This window comes from Trachurus trachurus, assembly GCF_905171665.1.
Source record: "Trachurus trachurus genome assembly, chromosome: 10".
In the NCBI taxonomy this organism is placed as follows: Eukaryota; Metazoa; Chordata; class Actinopteri; order Carangiformes; family Carangidae; genus Trachurus; species Trachurus trachurus.
The window spans coordinates 13774481-13793293 of record NC_139894.1 but is presented as its reverse complement, the minus strand read 5'-3'; the positions used below and the strand labels follow the sequence as shown (position 1 = coordinate 13793293).

Genomic DNA, 18813 nt, shown 5'->3' with positions numbered 1-18813 from the left:
GGAATAGCTATTTCAACAGCTGGAGTCTAAATAAAAAAGGTGAACTCTGTCCCCGCTCTGTCTTTTGTTCAGTCATGTGTAAATGTTGCACAACCATATAGCCCTCCATTTCTGCCTTCCCATATGAGCAAATTGAGATTTGCCATCATATCCTTGAGGCCCATCAATAAATAAACTTGACGCAAATAAACAGATAAATAAATAAATGTGAAGAGCCTAGCAAATGGGCATCAGTCAGCATTAGTGATGGGACCATGTCAAGCACAATCATGCTTGTCTAGAGGGGGAGTGCCTGAGTGCAGGGAGCATTCTTGCTGATTACAAACTGTGTGTGTTTGTTTGTGTGTATGGCATCACTGTGGCTTTCAGCTTTTTACCTTCATTTAACACTCTCAGACTGTGCTGCCCTCTTTAACTCTTTATCACTATCACCATCGATACATCTGTCCATCACTGCGCAATAAACCTCCTCACTCCATTTCACTCCATCTCTCGATACCTTCCTCTCTGCTGCCTCCTCTCCCTCACGTATGCACCTCTTTCCACACGAGATCACAAATTCCATTTCTTTCAGTCCCTAGATGTTGTAAAGTGGGTTGAAAGCCTCAACCAGCTTCTTTCTTTGACTTTCTAAACTGTGCTCTATTCCATCTCTAACTCTGTCCTTTGTGTTTCAAAAATAACTGTACCATATTATACTTTTTTATTTTTTTATTTTACTATTAACAGTCAAATAACTGATCAGCTGACTGTCTTTATTCTTGATGAGGAGATTGTTCCCTTGACAATCAGGATTTGCTGATGGTCTCTCAGATGCAGTAGTAATTATCGCTTGAGCAGTGAGTACAGCTTTTATTTGTGCCTGTGGATCATGTTTTTATGTCAGTGCATAAACTGGTATATATGCCAAATAAGCTTTTGCATTTTGGTGCTTGCAGACCCAAATGTATGGTTTACAGCACAGATTCACATTATGGAAACAAACCACCTTGTTTGTGAAAATGTGCACATCTGGCAAAGGGTATGTGAAGTTTACTGCCATTTTCAAATTGCTAAACACTCTTTTCCGTGGTGTTCATTGGAGGGTGTGCACAGTCATGCAATTAAGGTTTCCCCACAGAGTTACCTTGGTGTTGTTGCCTACTATCTCAAATAAGACATAAAAAAATTACAAATTACCAAAAAAAAGAAGAAAAAATATGTTATACTGTATATGTTACAGTTAATGAGAGTCTTATTTTTATTATGTAACAAATTATTAGTGATCATAGCACCTCTTTTTTGTTTACAGGCAGCGGATTTGAACCTAGATCAAGGATCAAGACTTTACAGTACGCACTATGCACTCAGTAGTACTATCAGGTAGGTCACCATTGTTTTTCAATTTTTGTTGTTCTGACCATCTCCTGACTGACTGACTTGACTGTTCCTCAGACATGTCTCCTTCTTGACAGTGTGATTCTGTTTTGAAGTAATCACTGTTGTCTGCAGAGATTCCCGAACAACACTTGCCTTACTACTGACCTCTCACCTGCAGCCGACACCAGAAGTATTTATAATTAGCTGGAGCTGTCACAAAGCTTATTGTATTTCGACCACTTTACCTTAGAAGCATTGCTAGCTAATTATACATTATTCATTTTCACCTGACAGCTTCTCAAAGTCAGTACATTAAAATTATATCAGCACTTCAGGAATGGAATGTTATGACTTCATTGACATCACCAGAAAGTTGTTGAATTCAACTTGTGACTCTACTGCCTTCAGTGTGAAGGAAGCAATGTTGCGAGATCCGCTACTTCAAGCCGAGAGCACCACATAGATTGTAGTTCCTTTAATATCCTTGTTCCCAGCATCACCTCTACTTATGTGTCCTATTGAATGGAACATTAAACATTCTTTGACACGTTCTCTCTTTATCTGTATTTATGGGAATTACCATTATCACTCATCGCCCGCTCTGCTGTTCCTTTCCTATACCTCCCTATTACAGACATCAAGCCTGCCTAATAGGAAACTAAAATATTAATTCCACCTCATTGTGGCTGACAGATTGTAGATAGTGTCTGACACTTCAAATGCAAACATCAGCCCGAGCATTAAATCTTATACTTTAATAATAGCCACATTATATTGAGGACGTAAAAAAAAAAAAAAGCGTATGACAATATAAGTGTGACAGCAGAGGAAGAAGCATTTGATTCTGGCCCTGCTTCTTATTGTCTGTGGAGCACACAACCATACAGGATGGCATCCTATTCCACTGCACATTATTTGTTCTCTAGCCGATCATCAGTTGGCCCCGCTGTATGCCTAATGAGCAATAAATAAGGTTTAATTCAACTGACGCAAGTTGCCCATCCCTCAACACTAAGCATGATGGCTTGGGCGAGATTCCATTGGAATTATATGAGGGCAATTTTTCAGCTAGTGGGATGGTCCGACTGCCTCCCCTATATTTGGCTTTCACAGGCATTCCTTTGGCTTTAAGCTCAGCAAGTTTATAGGTCTATTAGGAATTCATCAAACAATGAACGGTATCAATCATATTGTGTGAATGTGCCCAGGGTAAAAATAAGATAAAACCTCCCATTATGGGGCTTCCAAAGCATATTTGCCCTCCAAAATTGATCCACGATTGACAATTTACACTTAGGGTGACCTTTCATAACTGCCCACATACTTGAAAGCCAATATTGTTTGGAGAGTGAGCATGAAAAAAATAAAAACAACACAGCTCACTGCAAACGCTCTAGGATATTATTGAATATGATAAGTTAGTAGGCACTTGTGCACTGCAGTTGTTTGTTGATGGTTTACTATGGCAGGGATGAACACTTTTTACACCACTAAGGTCCTGTGCAAGTATAAGACAATATTGGACATATGTGTTGAAAGCTCTGAGTCCATTATAGCAAAAAGGTATTTGGCTTTAAAAAAAGAAAGTAAAAAAGTAAGAATTGCCATAGGGAGCTATAGGCTCCACATGATAAGTCTTCTCAGACAGGCAGTTGTAAAAGGGCATAATGGCATCAAAAGGGCATGCAGACAGCCCCCTGTTGATACCCTGTACTCAAGTAGATAGCTTCAGTATAATTTAAACAGCTACGGGTTTAGGGGGTAGTTAACAGAAGGGGCAGAGGCGAGAGACCCCTGGTGTCCACTCAGAAAGACTGCCTTTTATTAAGATTTGATTTATCCTCTCAAAATGGCTCCATGTTACACTTCACTTACTTTCGTCCTCTCTTGGCACAGTCAAGCAAGGAATTAGTTATGCGCCAAGGGTACTCAAATGGTACATAAAATCTTCATCTATATTTCCATAATGGGTTTTCTGCTGAGGATGAAAAATGATCAGGTCCAGAGAAAGGCCTTATGGGTCAATGGGAGGGACAATGGCTTTGTCTATGCCCTAGGATGTCAAATCTTAAATAGAGTCGCTGTCCATGCCTCAGCTCCTTCCCATCTGCCTTTCCCGTTGGCTGTTGATAAATATCCTTATCTATGAGAAGCAGATGATAGATTTCAAGCGGCACGTATCTACAGAGCTCTGCTCTCATCTACTCTATTGATATCTCACATCTACTAAGCCATCCAAGCTATAGCAAGAGGCGCTGGCGCCCCCTGGGTCTCTTCCCCCAAATCATGTTAGCTCCACTTCCTGTACGATCACCTCTAGGGCCGCCCCAATGAAAAACATCTATCAATACCCTGAAGTGGAAGCCAGAAGCTTGTGGAGGCAGAAGGCTTTAGCCCTCAGCTCAGACACACCCTACTGCAACAGTCTATCTGATATGTGACACGAGCTTGTGTGTGTGTGTGAAACAGTACAGGAGAACAACTGCTAGAGAGGTTGAGAGACAACAAGAGAGATAAAGCGATGGGTACAACGTATGTTGGAGCAAATTAATTGCTGAGGGAATTACGATCACTATCACATCCTCTGATGTAATTTAAGAAACAAACGGGTGATTTTTTTCCCCCCCCGATCAGGGGAATGATGAGAAAATAGCTGCCTGGCTGAACATATTGTAGCTGTCTACATCAGGGTGTTGTGGATTACACACACAGAAGTAATAAGAAGTATAAAAGATCATTTATGTCACAAATGAGGCTGGAGGATGTAGGAGAACAAGGGGGAATTCTTTGTCTTTACCTGCATTTTCTCCTTAAAGACACTGCTCTGTTCATTTGCCTCTTCGCAGATTCATCCCCTTTTTCCTTTAAATTTTCATGAGAGAAAATAGGTAATTTAATCTTCATTAAACATACAGGGGGCCCACTCTGTGGCCTGACCTGCTGAATTAACTACTAGGCTTCAGGGGATTAGACAGTGAAATTCCATAACCCTGACAAGCATTATATCACTGCATCTCTGTTTTTTAATGGGCATAAGATGATCCCTCCCTGCTCAATGTCAAATAAGTCCTTAGGAGACTCACTACACACAACAGAGGATGGAACTTTTGATGGACTGACCTGTGAAGGAGAAGCAGGAGAGTGGGGCAGAGAGAGGAAAGGAGAGAAGCCCTGGTTTGGGATTGTAATGACGTTGAAAAGGCAGTAAATAAATAAGATTGGCTTGGTTCTCTTTGAAATCTGATTGATGTGTCTTTTGGGATGCCCCCCAGTATGTAAGACCTACTGAGTCTGTGGCTTTCATCCCTGACCGAAAATCGATGAGCCAGGATGTATGAGAGGCTCCTGCTCTCAACCCAACAATCTCCTGCCAGATACCCAGGTAACTGTCTCACCAGAAAGAGAATAGGAGATAGAAAAGGAATAGGCTTGTTTGGCCTTTTTCAAGTGAAACTTAACTCTGAAGTACACTGTCTGTGGAAAAAAAAACAGTACAATGCATAGTTAAATCAATCAGATTCAACCTTGCTAAATATTTTATATATTATCTTCCTGAAATGAGAGTGAACCTCCAACAGAACCATCATTCCATCAAGTTTCCGCGTGTTGAATTAGGACTGGCTGCTGTAATTGCATAACACATGAGTCTGGCCTCCCGGGTTAGGTTTTCCATCTTATACAAAGTGGAGACTAGGAAATAGGAAATGCTTCTGGAATTGGGTGTAATTGTGACTGGCGGCGCCTGGAATAGTGTTCAGCCTGACACTTGAGCTAGTCGGCTGGAGTGTAGTTTAGCTTGAAGGACGACAAAGAACGACATGCTGGGTTTAAATGAACTCCTTTGACGTAAGCAAAGAATCATGTGCGACTCTGAGAAACTCTCTCTGGTGCACGTTGCTCATTTGAGGGTGACAGGAGGTTAATCAAGCTTTAAAGCATGAGATTACAACAGACATGACAAGCAGGAGTGAATAGATTTGGCACACTGTCTGATATAACCGCTCAGAGAAGGTTTTTACTAGTAAATTTGGAGACTGGGATGCTGTCAGTCCCTGAGTCAGAGAGAAAACAAATATGCATGCAGCAAATATACATAAACATTAATGCTGCTGCACCAACTCACAAATCACTCCATTATTCTTTAAATTCTGACTTAAACACTGACAACCCAAACAGACAGCTTTCCGTGACTGAGATGCCTTTTGTCACCAAATCATCTATCACTGGGGAACTTAATTGTTTCTCTTCACAGAGTGTACTTTTTAGAAATTTCCTCTCAAACTGTGCGTAAAGATTTCTATTTGCCCCCTTTCATGAGATGAGACAAATTCCCCCTTTGCTCTATTGCAGCCGAAATCATTTCCAGATTCCATTTAGAAAAAAAATCCATAGAGCCAGCATGTCAAAAGGATTTTCCCCTCTCATCACTTCAGAGTAGAGAATCCATGCAGCTGTTTATCAAACCACAGTACAGAGTTCCATATCAATAAACAGAGAACCGTCAGTGCATAATACATTCTGGTAGCATAGCAGTGGTGCGCACTAGGAAGAGGAAAAAAGTGGTGAGAAGAGTCTGATGCACAGTGGCATGCAGGAGAGAGAGCCATCAGAAGGACCACAGCAATCGTAGTGGTGTCACAAGAATAGGAAAGTAGGTCACTGAGATACAGGATATTTGATTAAATATCAAGCATATTCATAAACAAAGACAGTTGTTCAGTTTGCACTGGTCCCATGGCACACCACTGCTCTCCAGTAATCTTCATGGATCTGTCACCCTCGTGCTCTTTTTCATCCTCTGTCATAAAGAAGACCCTTAGACACTCTTTCACTCAGGACAACTACATGCTTCTATCCAAAGGGCCCCACTGCATCATTTTCTGAGCACCATGGTCTCAGGCATGAAGCTGCTCTCACCGGACCCGCTTCACATTTGTCAACAAAGAGCCAAGTTCACACTAGGTCACGGTCCAATGAAATCAGTAGGATTTCATCATCTGCAAACAAAGGCTGGAATGACTCCACTTTTTGACCCTTCATAATATTCCATTTAGAAAATGACAAACAAAATAAATTAGAACGTACAAACAGAAGATACAAGACATTTCTCTGCCTTTATGTTGTTTGAAATATTGAACAGACTAGAAACAGATTAAACATAATATTATAGATAGAAAGATACTGTTGTAATAAACAGAGCCAGTCTGTCGAGAGTCACAGGCAATTCATTTTGACTAAAAGCATTTGCATAAAAGCCAAGGATACTTCAGATAAGAAGTCATGTCGAGGGTGCTGCTATAAGTCAGATTCACATTGATCAAACATACAAGCAGAAGGAAATGTATACAACAACTTTGTGAGTGGTCAAAGCACAAAGGTCTACGGACCTCTCAATTTCCTTAACAAAACAGGAAGTGATATCATGCTGTGACAACACAGGCTAATAGGAAAAGCAGGACAATCGGGTGAGAACTGTAGCTGTTCTACAAGACAGAAATTGTGCTGAGTGAATCCAAACTACTTCCTGCAAGAAGTGCATATGCTGTTAGGATTATATTGTATTGTATTTTCTTTGTATGTATTTAAATTATGTGCTATTGTATTTCATATCTGTTTTTTTTGTTTTTGTTTTGCTTTTTGTTTCTTACATGTGGTGACCTTGGGTTTGAGAAAGGTGCCAACAAATGAAATTTTTTATTATATTTTTATAATTATATTTTTATTATTTTTATTTATTATAAGGGCTGCAACAACAAATTGATAAAATTGTTAAAAATTGATTATTAAAAGCATTGGCAGTAAATTTCATTATTGATTTGTTGTGTTGTGCGATAATTATGTCACTATGTTGCGTGGCTGTTTACAGTACTTCACGTTGAACAAAGCATTAAGAGTGTAGGGATGAGTAGCGCCTACCAGCACGAGGAAATAAAGCAACTTAACGGATGCAAACTGCTGTAAAACACCATAGAAGAAGAGTGGAGTGTGCTGGTTGGAAACATGAGGTGGAGGGCTGCCTCCCCCAGCAGCTCTTGGTGTTTTGGCATATGACTTAATGTTAACCTTTAGGATTTAAAGAGGACATATTATGGAAATATCACTTTTTGTAGGCTCTTTAACATATATTTGGGTATTTGTCTTGTGAAATGTCACAATAAACGTAATCGTATATGAGTTGTAAACACATCTCTAATTGCGCTAATAGCATTGTTTGCCATCGGGACACGGGGCGTGATGAGTTTGAGGTCTCTCTGTGATGAATGTAGTAGGTCTCTGTGGTGAGTGTAAGGTCACTGTGTTATGAGACTGAGAGCGGGACAGTGAGTTCAACAGAGCATCGAGGCAAAATGAAAAATATCCTTAGATCCATATTTTCATTTATTTCCATTCTGCTGTTCCCCCCAGAAGTGACCACACAGACAGGTGTGTGTGTGTGTTACTATGGTTACTGTGATGCTCTGTTTTCTTTGTAACTTGATTGATGATTCAGAGGACAGTTTTTTACGGAAGCCGAGAACAGCCACGTCCATATATTTTTTCTTATTACCGTTTTCTTGTGAAAACAACTTATTTTGTTATCTCGAGATAACAATTGACTAGCAACAGGGTTCAATGGAATCACTGTCAGTGCCCGAATGGTACCCGGGACAAGATCAGTTCCAGACGCTTCTGCGCATGCACCATTTTACGACATGCATATCAGTATGTACTGTACTGAATGTGATTCAGTGAAAAGTGAAGCATCGTGTGTGAACTGGACAGAAGAGCAGCGCTGCCTCGGGGCTCTGTACAGAAATCACCACATTTACATCAATAAATAAATGTTTTACAATTAACTCATTGGTCTACATTAAATTTAATTGAATCAAAATACAACTGGGCAAGTATGTCAACACATTCTACCTAAATTGAGTAGTTATCACGAGAAAACAGACTTTGTTATCTCGAGATAACAAAATAATATTGACAAGATGGAAATAAAAAAAGTTTTTTTGGTCCGATTCATCACTTAATCGAAAAGAAAATCAACCAATTATTAAAATAATCTTTAGTTGCAGCCCTAGAATATATTACTGTTATGAAAATAAATATTTCTATTTAAAGGGCCAGCGAGCTAGTGTATTTTACTGTATTGTATCGTATTCAATGTAAGATTTATATCGCATCACTCAGCAGTACCAGAATTAGTATTATGGACAGGGGCTTAAAATGTCATGGTGTGTTTGTGTACTGTAAATATGGGCAAAGAGAAGCATTACCTAGTAATAGCACATAATGGAGAGAATATTAGGCAGTGCAAGCTGTACTGTACAAATATCTTTGATAATGAACACCAGTAATTACTCAGCTCCATTGAGCTGTCTTGTGCTGTCTTTTTGCAAACTTGAGTTAGAGTGAAGGCAATAGTTTACTTCAATTTTGAGTGTGTTCTGATCGCACTCATGCTGCTTTGGAAGCATGTTTGTAGTAACATTACTGCGGAAATGATGATTCACTAGGAAACCTACCTGCTGAAATGAGTGGTGATTCATTTTGAAACTGTAGATGCAGACGTTAAGAAAAAAATACTTTGTCTTTGTTTTAATGCACTTCCCCTTCCACTGAAATGTTTATGGTTGCCTTTTTTTTTTTTTACATATAGTAAATCTTGCATGTTGTACCTTTGAACATCTCATTATTTACTAGGTCAAATGCAGTAACTCAGCAAAGGACTCTGCCTGTTGTAGACCAGCTCAGTTTGAGTGCTCTGACAGGAAGGACATATGAGTTATGCAGCCAGGAGAAGTGCAGTAGGAGACAGGGTGGTGCTGGGTTAGAAGAGCAGTTGAATACACACACCTAGAGTTCTGTTACCATAGTTAGCACCCGGCCACCGGGAGGCTGGACTGGAAGGACTTTGATCACCTGCAATAACGTTGGTGATAAGGGGAAATAAAAAGAAAAGAAAAGAAGGGAAGGACGAAGAGAAAGGAAAAGAGAAAAAGATCATCAGAAGTGACACATTTCAGATGAACCACTCCCAGAATTTGGAAAAATAAACCTCTACAGTTGGTAAGTCACCTGGACAGACAGAAGCTCAGATTAAACCCCAATGAAGAAATATGCAATGAAAAAGGTGAAGATGAGTAGAATTACATGTGATGGAATAAGAGAAAAGCAGTAGGCTATGTATGTGTGTTTTTTGTGATACACTTATTACTTACACAAATTACAGTATACGTACATAGTTGAACATCTTGGTCATGATATCTCATCATGCATTACATATTCTGGAATCAACCTTTGATCAAAAAAATGTTTAAGAGAAAAACAACACTCTTGAAAAATAACTCAAGGTGACAGATAGGAGGCCAGAGATACTGTGTACCTGTGTGTACTGTATGAACTTTGTCAATGTGTGAGCACTGCTTAAGAAAAACTGAATTTCAAACCTAGTTATTGTGGAAAAAATGTCTGGTAGAGTGTAAGAGGAAGTGACCCAGAGAATTGGAAAGGGCCTGACCAGTGTGTCCTGGCTGTGTGACCAAGCAGGAACAATATCACTGCCAAATGCATTGTCAACAGCCTCGTAGGACAGGACTCACCAATGTACTCGCACTAATCTCCTGCTTCGGTTTAAAAGGGGTAAAATACCTTGTAGAGCAAATATTTCCTACTAATAATCACTCTGGCACCTATAACAACAGCTAACACATGCAACACAAAATTAATACAAGTACAGCAGTTCTATCAGCATCAAATAGGTAAAGAGTAAACTGGTAGATATTTAAGAGTCTTTACAGCTCTTCAACCTCTCTACATGATCTTTAAATATAGAGGTGAGTCAGAAATACTCTGCCTTTAAAATGTTGGTCTGATTGGTCTGATTTTTTTCCCCTCTCTTCCCTTTTTTCTTACCATGATTGCCAGTGTGGAGATGGCAACACCTGTGGCTCTTCTGCAGAACTCTGACTTGCATATCAATTGACCCTGGCACCCCTACTGGCTGGGCATGGGCCATTCATCACGGCAGAATGGAATATGTTAACACCAGGATTACACTAAATCAGCCTCAGTCCAACCGCAGCCAGCATGGCTACATTATAATAATTGCTTTATGAATGGCAAAGAGACAATAAATTACTAATGACCTGCACTCGTCTACACATGTGCTTGTTCCTTGTTCCTCTTTTATGCTCTTGTGCAGATGTTCCTATACATGTTCATGCATATGTATTCATGAGTCACAGACCGGTCAAAAGGCTCAAGCATAAGCATTAAAAAACAAAATAATTATACAGAGCATTAGAGCTTCTTTTCTATAATGGACAGGTGCCAATTATACACCATGCAAACGTTCAACAGCAAAAGAGAGCTGTGAGATTTTATACTGCTGGTGAGAACAACTGAAATAAGAAAAACTATAAACTGGGACATAATGACTGTGTTTTTCTGCTGCCTTACCGTTGCGTGGTGTACGTTTTCGCCGATCACGGAAGGCTGCTCCAGACTGAAGAGCTTCCATTAGACTATCCATCACACCAGTTTCATCTCCCTCTGTAAGAGAACAGACAAGAGGCATACATGTTTACAGGACAATATACATACAGTACAATAATAAAGCAGGACACATAAACAAATAAACACATCTAATTTTAGTTTCTCTGGTGGGGAAACAATGAATGCCCATGAAAAACAGGTGCACCTCACACCACAGTAGAGAGTACCGCAACTCTGAATGAGATATAAACAAGCTTTTTAAGAAGAGGGTATGAGTGTTGAGACAGAGGCCTGTCACTCAGACCTGTCCCTTTTTTTCCGTTAACAGCTGGGGAGGAGGAAAATATACTTAGAGCTTAGCAACTAATACAGGCAGAAGAGCCTCAGGATGAAAGCATCCAGTGATGGTCATTGACAGATATTCTTTCTGTGGCTAACGCAGGGGAGCTAAGTGCTCTTTACAAAGATTTAGTGTGGAGCCGCTCAATACCGGGGCGCTCTATCATTGTTCAGTCAATGACACCAGGACTGGCCTTCGAAAAACATTCCCCCTGCCCACCGTTCCAGCTGTCGTGTGAATCCATGAAACTAGAGAACTGGGGGCACTTGGCGTGGCTGAGGAGACAGGTTGGAGACACTTAAAATGCTATGAGGCCAAAAGAATGACACATTGTGCTCCAACTGTGCACACGCAGCACCCTGCTCAATTGCAAAGGGGGTTCAAAAATAAGCTTAGGTTCTTTATCTGGGTCATCTATCTTTACGCCCCAATACTAATGAGTCAGAGGGGCACCCTTTTTATCATTCTGGTCTAGAACAGACATTATTTAAAAGTAGGATCATTAGGGTGACTTATTGTGGAGTTGGAGACTTGGCCATCAATTCTTTTGCATACATGAGTGAACTAGCTCTTCCCCAATGTTTACTATCAGGGTCCTGGCATCTTGTTCCTCCACTGTGCTGTGCAGCTTCAGCTGAAGGGAAGCATTCGGAAGTAAGTGGAGACAACTGCTACTTTCAGCACACAGCACTTTTCCAGTCACAGGGGTGATCAATCTTTTGTAACTTGCATGTACTCAATGAGATACGACAGTCAGGCAAATTGAATTTATGAACAAAACACGTTGACACTGAATGCTACACGATTAATTTAAGGAAACAGCATGTATTTTGCCATTACCAGGGAAAGTCATAGCTGCACATGTTTTTCCCTTCTCCTCCAAACCAAACCACCCAACCTGCAATCATTCACACAAGAAGACAGCACAACTAAGAATAGAAACATGTCTTATGTAAATTTTAAAAAAGCAACTCTTCACTCGTACTCACACTAATTTTGCTCTCTCTCTCTTATTCCTTCTCTTTCTTCCTCAAGTCCTTCCCAAGGGCTACTTTGAAATCAAAGTATCTGTTCCGGCTGTGTGCTGTGCTTAAAAGCAATCCCGATTAAATCAAGCTTAATTAGACCAGCTTTATCAGAACAAAACCAAAGCTGAGCCAAGTAGTGCTTATCTCAAATTGCAGCACTACACCTCAGATAGCAAGCTCATTGGTTTAAAAGGGGAGGCATGGGTTTCATCTGCCGTGGACCCAAAGAACAATATGGTGAACAACTTGCAGCTTCTATAACTGTATCTGCTCCCAGGATCTTTAGCTACTCCTTCTTCTTATGTAGGTTAGCAAGGACACATTGTGACTCTGACAAAAGGCAGAAAGTGTTAAGTGGCAGGTAAACATTTATCTACAACCACCTTGGCATAAGAAACTTTTTGACAGCCCCCTTCTTCACTGCCTTCTTCATGGAGACCTAGACATCACAGGGGGCACCTGACACTTTGATCAATTTGTCCTACTTCAAGCTTAACTGTAGCACAATTCATCATTTGTAATGGCCAGGACTTGGGAGCCCAAATAGACTGGGGTTCAGCGGGATGACTGCAGACACAAAGAACCAAAATGACTAAAATGGGAAACATACTCCCCAGTCACCTCACAGTGCTCAATTAACTATGTCCTATTGGGCCACAGCTTTAACTCAAGCAGGTCTTACCCAGAGCAAGAAAGTCTAACAAATGAGCCTTCAGACTATGAACTTATTAACATGTATACAGTGTATGTACAGCATATATACTGTGTTTGTGTTTTCAACAAATTTGCAAAGACAAGGTAAGCGTTTAATAGAAAAAAAAAACGATGAATTAGTTGAATTATTTGACTGCACTTATTCCAATAATCCTCAGAACAAACTTTTTCACTACTTATTGCAACATTGCCAACTTAAGCAGACAGTTCTGCCTCATTCCTGCAATTCACTCTTGTCTTATTTTGAGCGGTTAAACCTAGGGCAAATATTCTTCCGCTTCTCATTAACAGCAGTGGTAGATTGCATGCTAGGGAATTACAGAAAAGCTAACCTTTCATGCCCAAAGATCTTTCTCAAGAGGAAAGATCCCCTCTGCTCACAGGAAATTGCTTTCTAAATGGGTTAAGATGGGCTAAGACCCAAGACATTGACAAACCCTTCCAGTGATGAAACACCTTGGTGGGCACCTCAACAGACAGCCCCGGGGTCCTTTAATGATCTTATTAAAGCTTGTGGAACTGTGGAACACGGTTGCGGCTTTTGCACTTTCAGGTACTTTCTTAAACAGTTAAACCTTTAAGAGTAGAAATAAAGCTCTATCAACCTCTACCTCCCAGAGAGAGATGGTGTACCTGTTTCATATCTTTCACTTTGATCCCTGCCTACCTCCAATCCCCAGTTCTCTCCCTCCTTTTCCTGAACATCAGGTGGTACCTGGACCTAGAGGCTGTGCCAAATGTAACACTGAGCCCTGGGGATTGGCTCACTCGACAATATATTTACAAGCAGCACTATCACATTTTCTAATTAGAAGGGATAACAAGAGCAATGTGCCCTCAGCAGGATTGGCATAAAAACTTCACACATCAGATTAGTTTCTCCCTAAGAAAAAAAAAAGTACCTACAGTAAAATTGGAAGAAAGCGTCTACAATGTACCATTCAGCAATCCCAGGAGCAGAACACAAATTTGAGTGTCAACAGGAAAGGGAGGGATAGGAAAAGAAAAAGCTCACATACTCTTAAGTGTCACTATTGGGGGAGGAAGATATAGGGGAAAGAAAGTGGGAGGAAGGAAGTAGAGTGCAGAGAGAAAGAGAGGGGAAATGGAGAACAGGAGGCAGCAAAAGAGAAAAGTGGAGAGGGCTTCTGTTGGTGCAGCAGTGCATGTGGAGGAGTAGGACAGTGAGAGGGACTAGTGGAGCGAAGCAAGACACAAGGTTGTAAAATACCTTCCCGGATACTTGACGGCCTGAGCCCTGTGACATTTAATTATTTCTAAAACATACACTGCAGTATGCAAGCACAGGCACACAGACCCTCACCTAAAGCTGCAGAGACACTTTTCAGTGATACAGATTCATGTTCAATTTAAGAGTTCTGGCTCCACTTAACTAATCTAAATGTATAGTACAAATTTCTCTAGATGACAAGTGAGTATAAGTTTGACAAACAAAGACAGCAAGAGGACTGGATAGATAGTTAGTCGAGGGGAGATAAATTGCATAGTTCAGCGAATGTCAGCAGGATGACCTATGCTCATGACTGCTCATGGCAAGATCAGTTAGAGGAGACAAAGGGATCTTGCCAAGTCTTTCAGAAAACCAATGCATCATTGATGCCTCCATACAAACTTTTAATCCTCAGTCAAGGATCAATTAGGAATCACATGAATAAGCTTACATTATGCAAAACATGATGTCTCATTTGTTTGTTTCTGCCAATTAAAACCAGCCATCTACAAAAATTCAAAATATGTACAAAACTGCAAAGTAAAAGAACAGCTGTTGCCTCTGAAACATGACAGCGCTTTTCACTCAATCATCCAAGCAGAAAACCTTGTGTATATTTGAATGAAATGCTGGGCTCTCTTTTCAACACCAAAGGCATGGCATTCCTATAATTATGCAGCAGTGTCAACAAACTGTGTTCATAAATTCAATTTGCTATCTGTCATCTCCTGCATGTTGTGCTGGGGAGAAAAAACCCCACAGTGGATCGATCGAGAACTCAATTTCCGATGGCTCGCATGCAGCCCTCATGATTCATGGGGGAAAAGAGAGACAAATAATTCTTAGAATTTTAAAAAGCTTCTGTCTGGTATGTGTGAGTTTCCAATATAATGGCAAATTATGACATCCATGAGCAACGGTGGCATGCTCACTGACAAGATAAACAGCGAAAGCATACAGGGCAATGACATTTATCATAGTCACACATTTTAATCAATCACATCTACATACCCTCTGAATTTATATAAGCATAGCACTCTCCTCCCTAACCAAATTAAAGTGTTGGACATGAGGAACATCAGGCATAGGAGAGATGTCTATTATCCACTACTATCCACTATCCTTCCAGTGGCCAATCCCTGAGTCTAATTTGCACTGTAATGAGATCTAATGAGAGCTTACAGGCCTTGTGCTTGATGAATTGAAACCACTGTGAGAGAGGAACACAGTGAGAGTTTAACCTCGCCCCAGTCGCCCTCCATGACTCCAGTGGATAAGATGAGAAAGAGGAGGAAGAAAGAAGAGGAGAGGAACAACTCGCCCCCAGTTTCTTTTTTTTCTTTGCTTGCTGCGGATTGTTTTTGAACACATTTGAGCCCATCTGTTCCCCCACAGAAAGTCACCTGTGCAATTAACCTGGACCATTAGCCGTGAAACAAAGGCCTCCGTGGAGGGAGGGAGGTGCTGCTTTATGGCCAGGTGGAGAGGCAACAGCCACACTTTCTTTTAATCTCATCTCTCTTGCTCTACTCTCTTGTATGCACCTGGTTATGTTTTACTTTCACACCTGAATTCTGGCTTAGCTACCGACACATACACAACCACCTGCATCACTCGGCACCCTCCCTCTGCTTGCCGCTTGGCTGTCTACTCTCCTACTGTCTTGCTTTGAGCAAAGTCACCCCTTCACCTCGCCCTCCTTCCCCGCAGTCGCAGTAGCTCCTAAGACCCGGGCAGACAGAGACCATTACTGCCACAGAGAACACAAGTGCCTGAAGGACAGCAGTCATGCACCTGTTAGATGTCTTTCCTTTGTTTTTCCCTTTATTCCTTCTCCCTGCATCTCCCTGCAGTCCGCCCGCCCAACCCTGACAAAAGCTTTGACACAATGACCTGAGAAACTTTTCAGACAGTCCCCAGTCTTTAATTTGTAGGTATGTGTGCGCGCATGTTTAGTAGTCCACTTGAGTGAAAAAGGAGAGGAGGAAAAAAGGGGAATGGAAGGGTAAGATAGTCAATAAAAAAGACGGATTTGCCTGCTGATTAATCCAGATAGTTTTACTGTAACAATTTGATGAGCAAACCCTCTCATGTCCTCCCTAACTCAATTACGGACGCTCCCACAACCCTCCATTCCAGCGAGAATGGCAGTGCAGCTACTACTTTACTTGAGCTGTGAGCCCCTGTGTGGCGCCAGGGTCAGCGGGAGGGAGGAAGGGAAAATCTGGAGGGAGGGCAGAATGTTCTCAAGATGCGAACGGTGGGTGGGAGGTGAAAGGTGTTTTGTGTTTGACATGCATATGGTAGACACGAGTGTTGGAACTAGGCTTGCCCGGTCACTGCAGGCCTGATCCCTTTGCCCTGAAAGAAAGAGAGATGTCCTGACTGCAAGAGTCTGGGAGAAACGTGGAGAGAAGTTGGATGTCAACAAGGGAGAGATGAAAGTGGATTAGTCGCCGTGGCGATTTGCATTCTGTGGTGGAACGAAAGCCCCTGTGATGCCCCGAATAGCTGGATTCATGAATAAGTAAACAAACAAAAACAAAAATAAACCCTCCATCTGGATGAATGCTGCCAGGGCCCAAGTGAGAAACAGTAGGGGGGGAGATAGGGAGATGGGAAGGGGGGGGGGGAGATGCTTGCAACATAGCAGTCACCACATTCTGCTTCCTCCACTATCATTTACTTCTGTGCCTGCGGGCCCCCCCAGCTACCATATTGCTATCACCATCTATCTACTGCTTTTGGCTAGTTTGCCCAGTAACACCACCAACACACAAGGGAGAGCTCCAACCAAGCACTGACAGATGTTAAGTTGACACACTTTCTCTGAGCCACATGGGGTCAACATGTCAGGGTGCCAGGAGGGCCATGGAAGCCTGTCCTCACACACGAGTAGACCGCTGCTGCCCCTTTTCCATAGGATTGCTGCTGCTAAATTTAGCAATATAGTGGACCTTGACTCATGTGCGTTTTCACTGTGACCTCACAGCAGGAAATAATTGTTGATGGCATCTGCTCTTTACCGAGCGGTCTCTGTAAACTCATCAAAATATGAGGTCTTGCAGGCAATTAGATAGAAAGCACCATTTTTGAAAACCATTCAGTGCTCAGCTTTCAGTAGTTTTGCACCCACGTCACAAAAGAGTGGCTCTGGTTTTGAGTTTATCAGTCTTGTGTTACTCTTCTTTACCTCATCTAATACATTCTACTGTCAGTGCTTTTTGATGTGCTCACCTTTCCAGTGGCATCAGTAAAATCTGCTTTGTAGCTACAGTAAAGAGCCACAATATGAAGACTTTTCATGTGATTAAATCATCTTTGGATCATCCTGTTGGTATAAACCATTAGTTCCCCCCTCAGGGGGGGGCATCAGAGATTTCAGGGGGTCCACGGAGCTATGTCTGTTCTGAGGTTGTGAAGTTATCAATATTATATTTGTGCAAACTGAAATGTTAAAATCCCGGGGGGGGGATTCCCAACCTTTTTTCCTTGAAGCGGGGGGCTTCAAGGAAAAAAGGTTGGGAATCACTGGTATAAACTATGTTTTTGTTTAAAAAAGAAATAAGGCAAGCTCTGTGAAAATATGTGTTGCTGCTTTCAGCTGATCATTCCAGCATTGCAAGTTTGAATGCTTGAAAGGGGAAACTATTTAACTATAAGGGCTAACGCCAACATCACAGGTTATGATAATGGTTGCCTATGGACATGGCAGAGCATCGTTATAGTTTAGTGTTTAACGTTTCTCATACATAATTAGGTTATTAATATGAAAGGGACATCAATGAGACAAATGTACATTTATTAAGATGCTATAAATATTTTGGGTTTTATTCATTCAGCATAGTGTAGATTCCCAGTTTTAAGTGACTGGCATATTTGGATAGTGGAGTTGTGGAATCCAGATCAAGATAACATCTGAACCAAACCCCACATGGGCTGTTTGCATCAGTGAAAGGCGGTGCTGTCTGGGGAAGCTAAATGGATTTGACAATGGGATTTGATGGTCTTTGTAGTGAGGGTAATTAGGTTTGATTGACTGTAAAGTGACTGGTGAGGTCCAGATCTGGGAGGGGAAATGATCAGACACTTGAACCACCCACAAATTAATGAGATTCAACTGTGCCTGAGCTGATTTCACAAAGGAGAAGAACATTTACGAAAGCAATGGGAGCGAGAAAAGTACAAGGTGGGATAGGCAGAGTGACACACAAGAAGGAGACACACAGAGACAGACGCTGAGGAAACAAGAGAGAAAAACAGGAGAGATAGAGATATCTGATGCATGTCTCACTTCCTTAATTGTGGCCTAAACTACATTAGGTTTAAGATAAACGTGATTAAAAGCTTTAAGGTGTAATTTAATTAGTATCCTCTGTCCTTCTGATACAAAACAGACCATAAAAGTAAAGTTTTTTTTGCACAAGACAGTCACAAATATGGGAGAGACTATTCTACAGTGTTGTCTTTAATTGCCAATGAACTATGGTATTTGTCATATTATGATATTAAAGAACTGTTTTCGAAGGTGCAAACTGTTTGTTAGATGAACAGATTCTGTATTTATTTATTTCCTAGGAGAAATGCACGTGTCCAGCAGCTCGTTAGCAACAGCAATAATGATGTTGTGTTGTAGAGTCTGATGGCAGTGAGGACAAAGG

General features: G+C 41.2%; 1 protein-coding gene across 4 annotated transcripts in view; it reads right to left on the bottom strand.

The window, feature by feature from the left end:
• Positions 1-18813, bottom strand: part of diaph2 (diaphanous-related formin 2) — a 346642-nt gene that overhangs the window by 33702 nt on the left and 294127 nt on the right. For all 4 annotated transcript variants that reach the window (XM_083980784.1, XM_083980786.1, XM_083980787.1 and 1 more), the window contains one exon: positions 10804-10896. In XM_083980784.1, coding sequence (XP_083836910.1) covers positions 10804-10896 — 93 coding nt within the window. The remainder of the gene's footprint in view (positions 1-10803; positions 10897-18813) is intronic.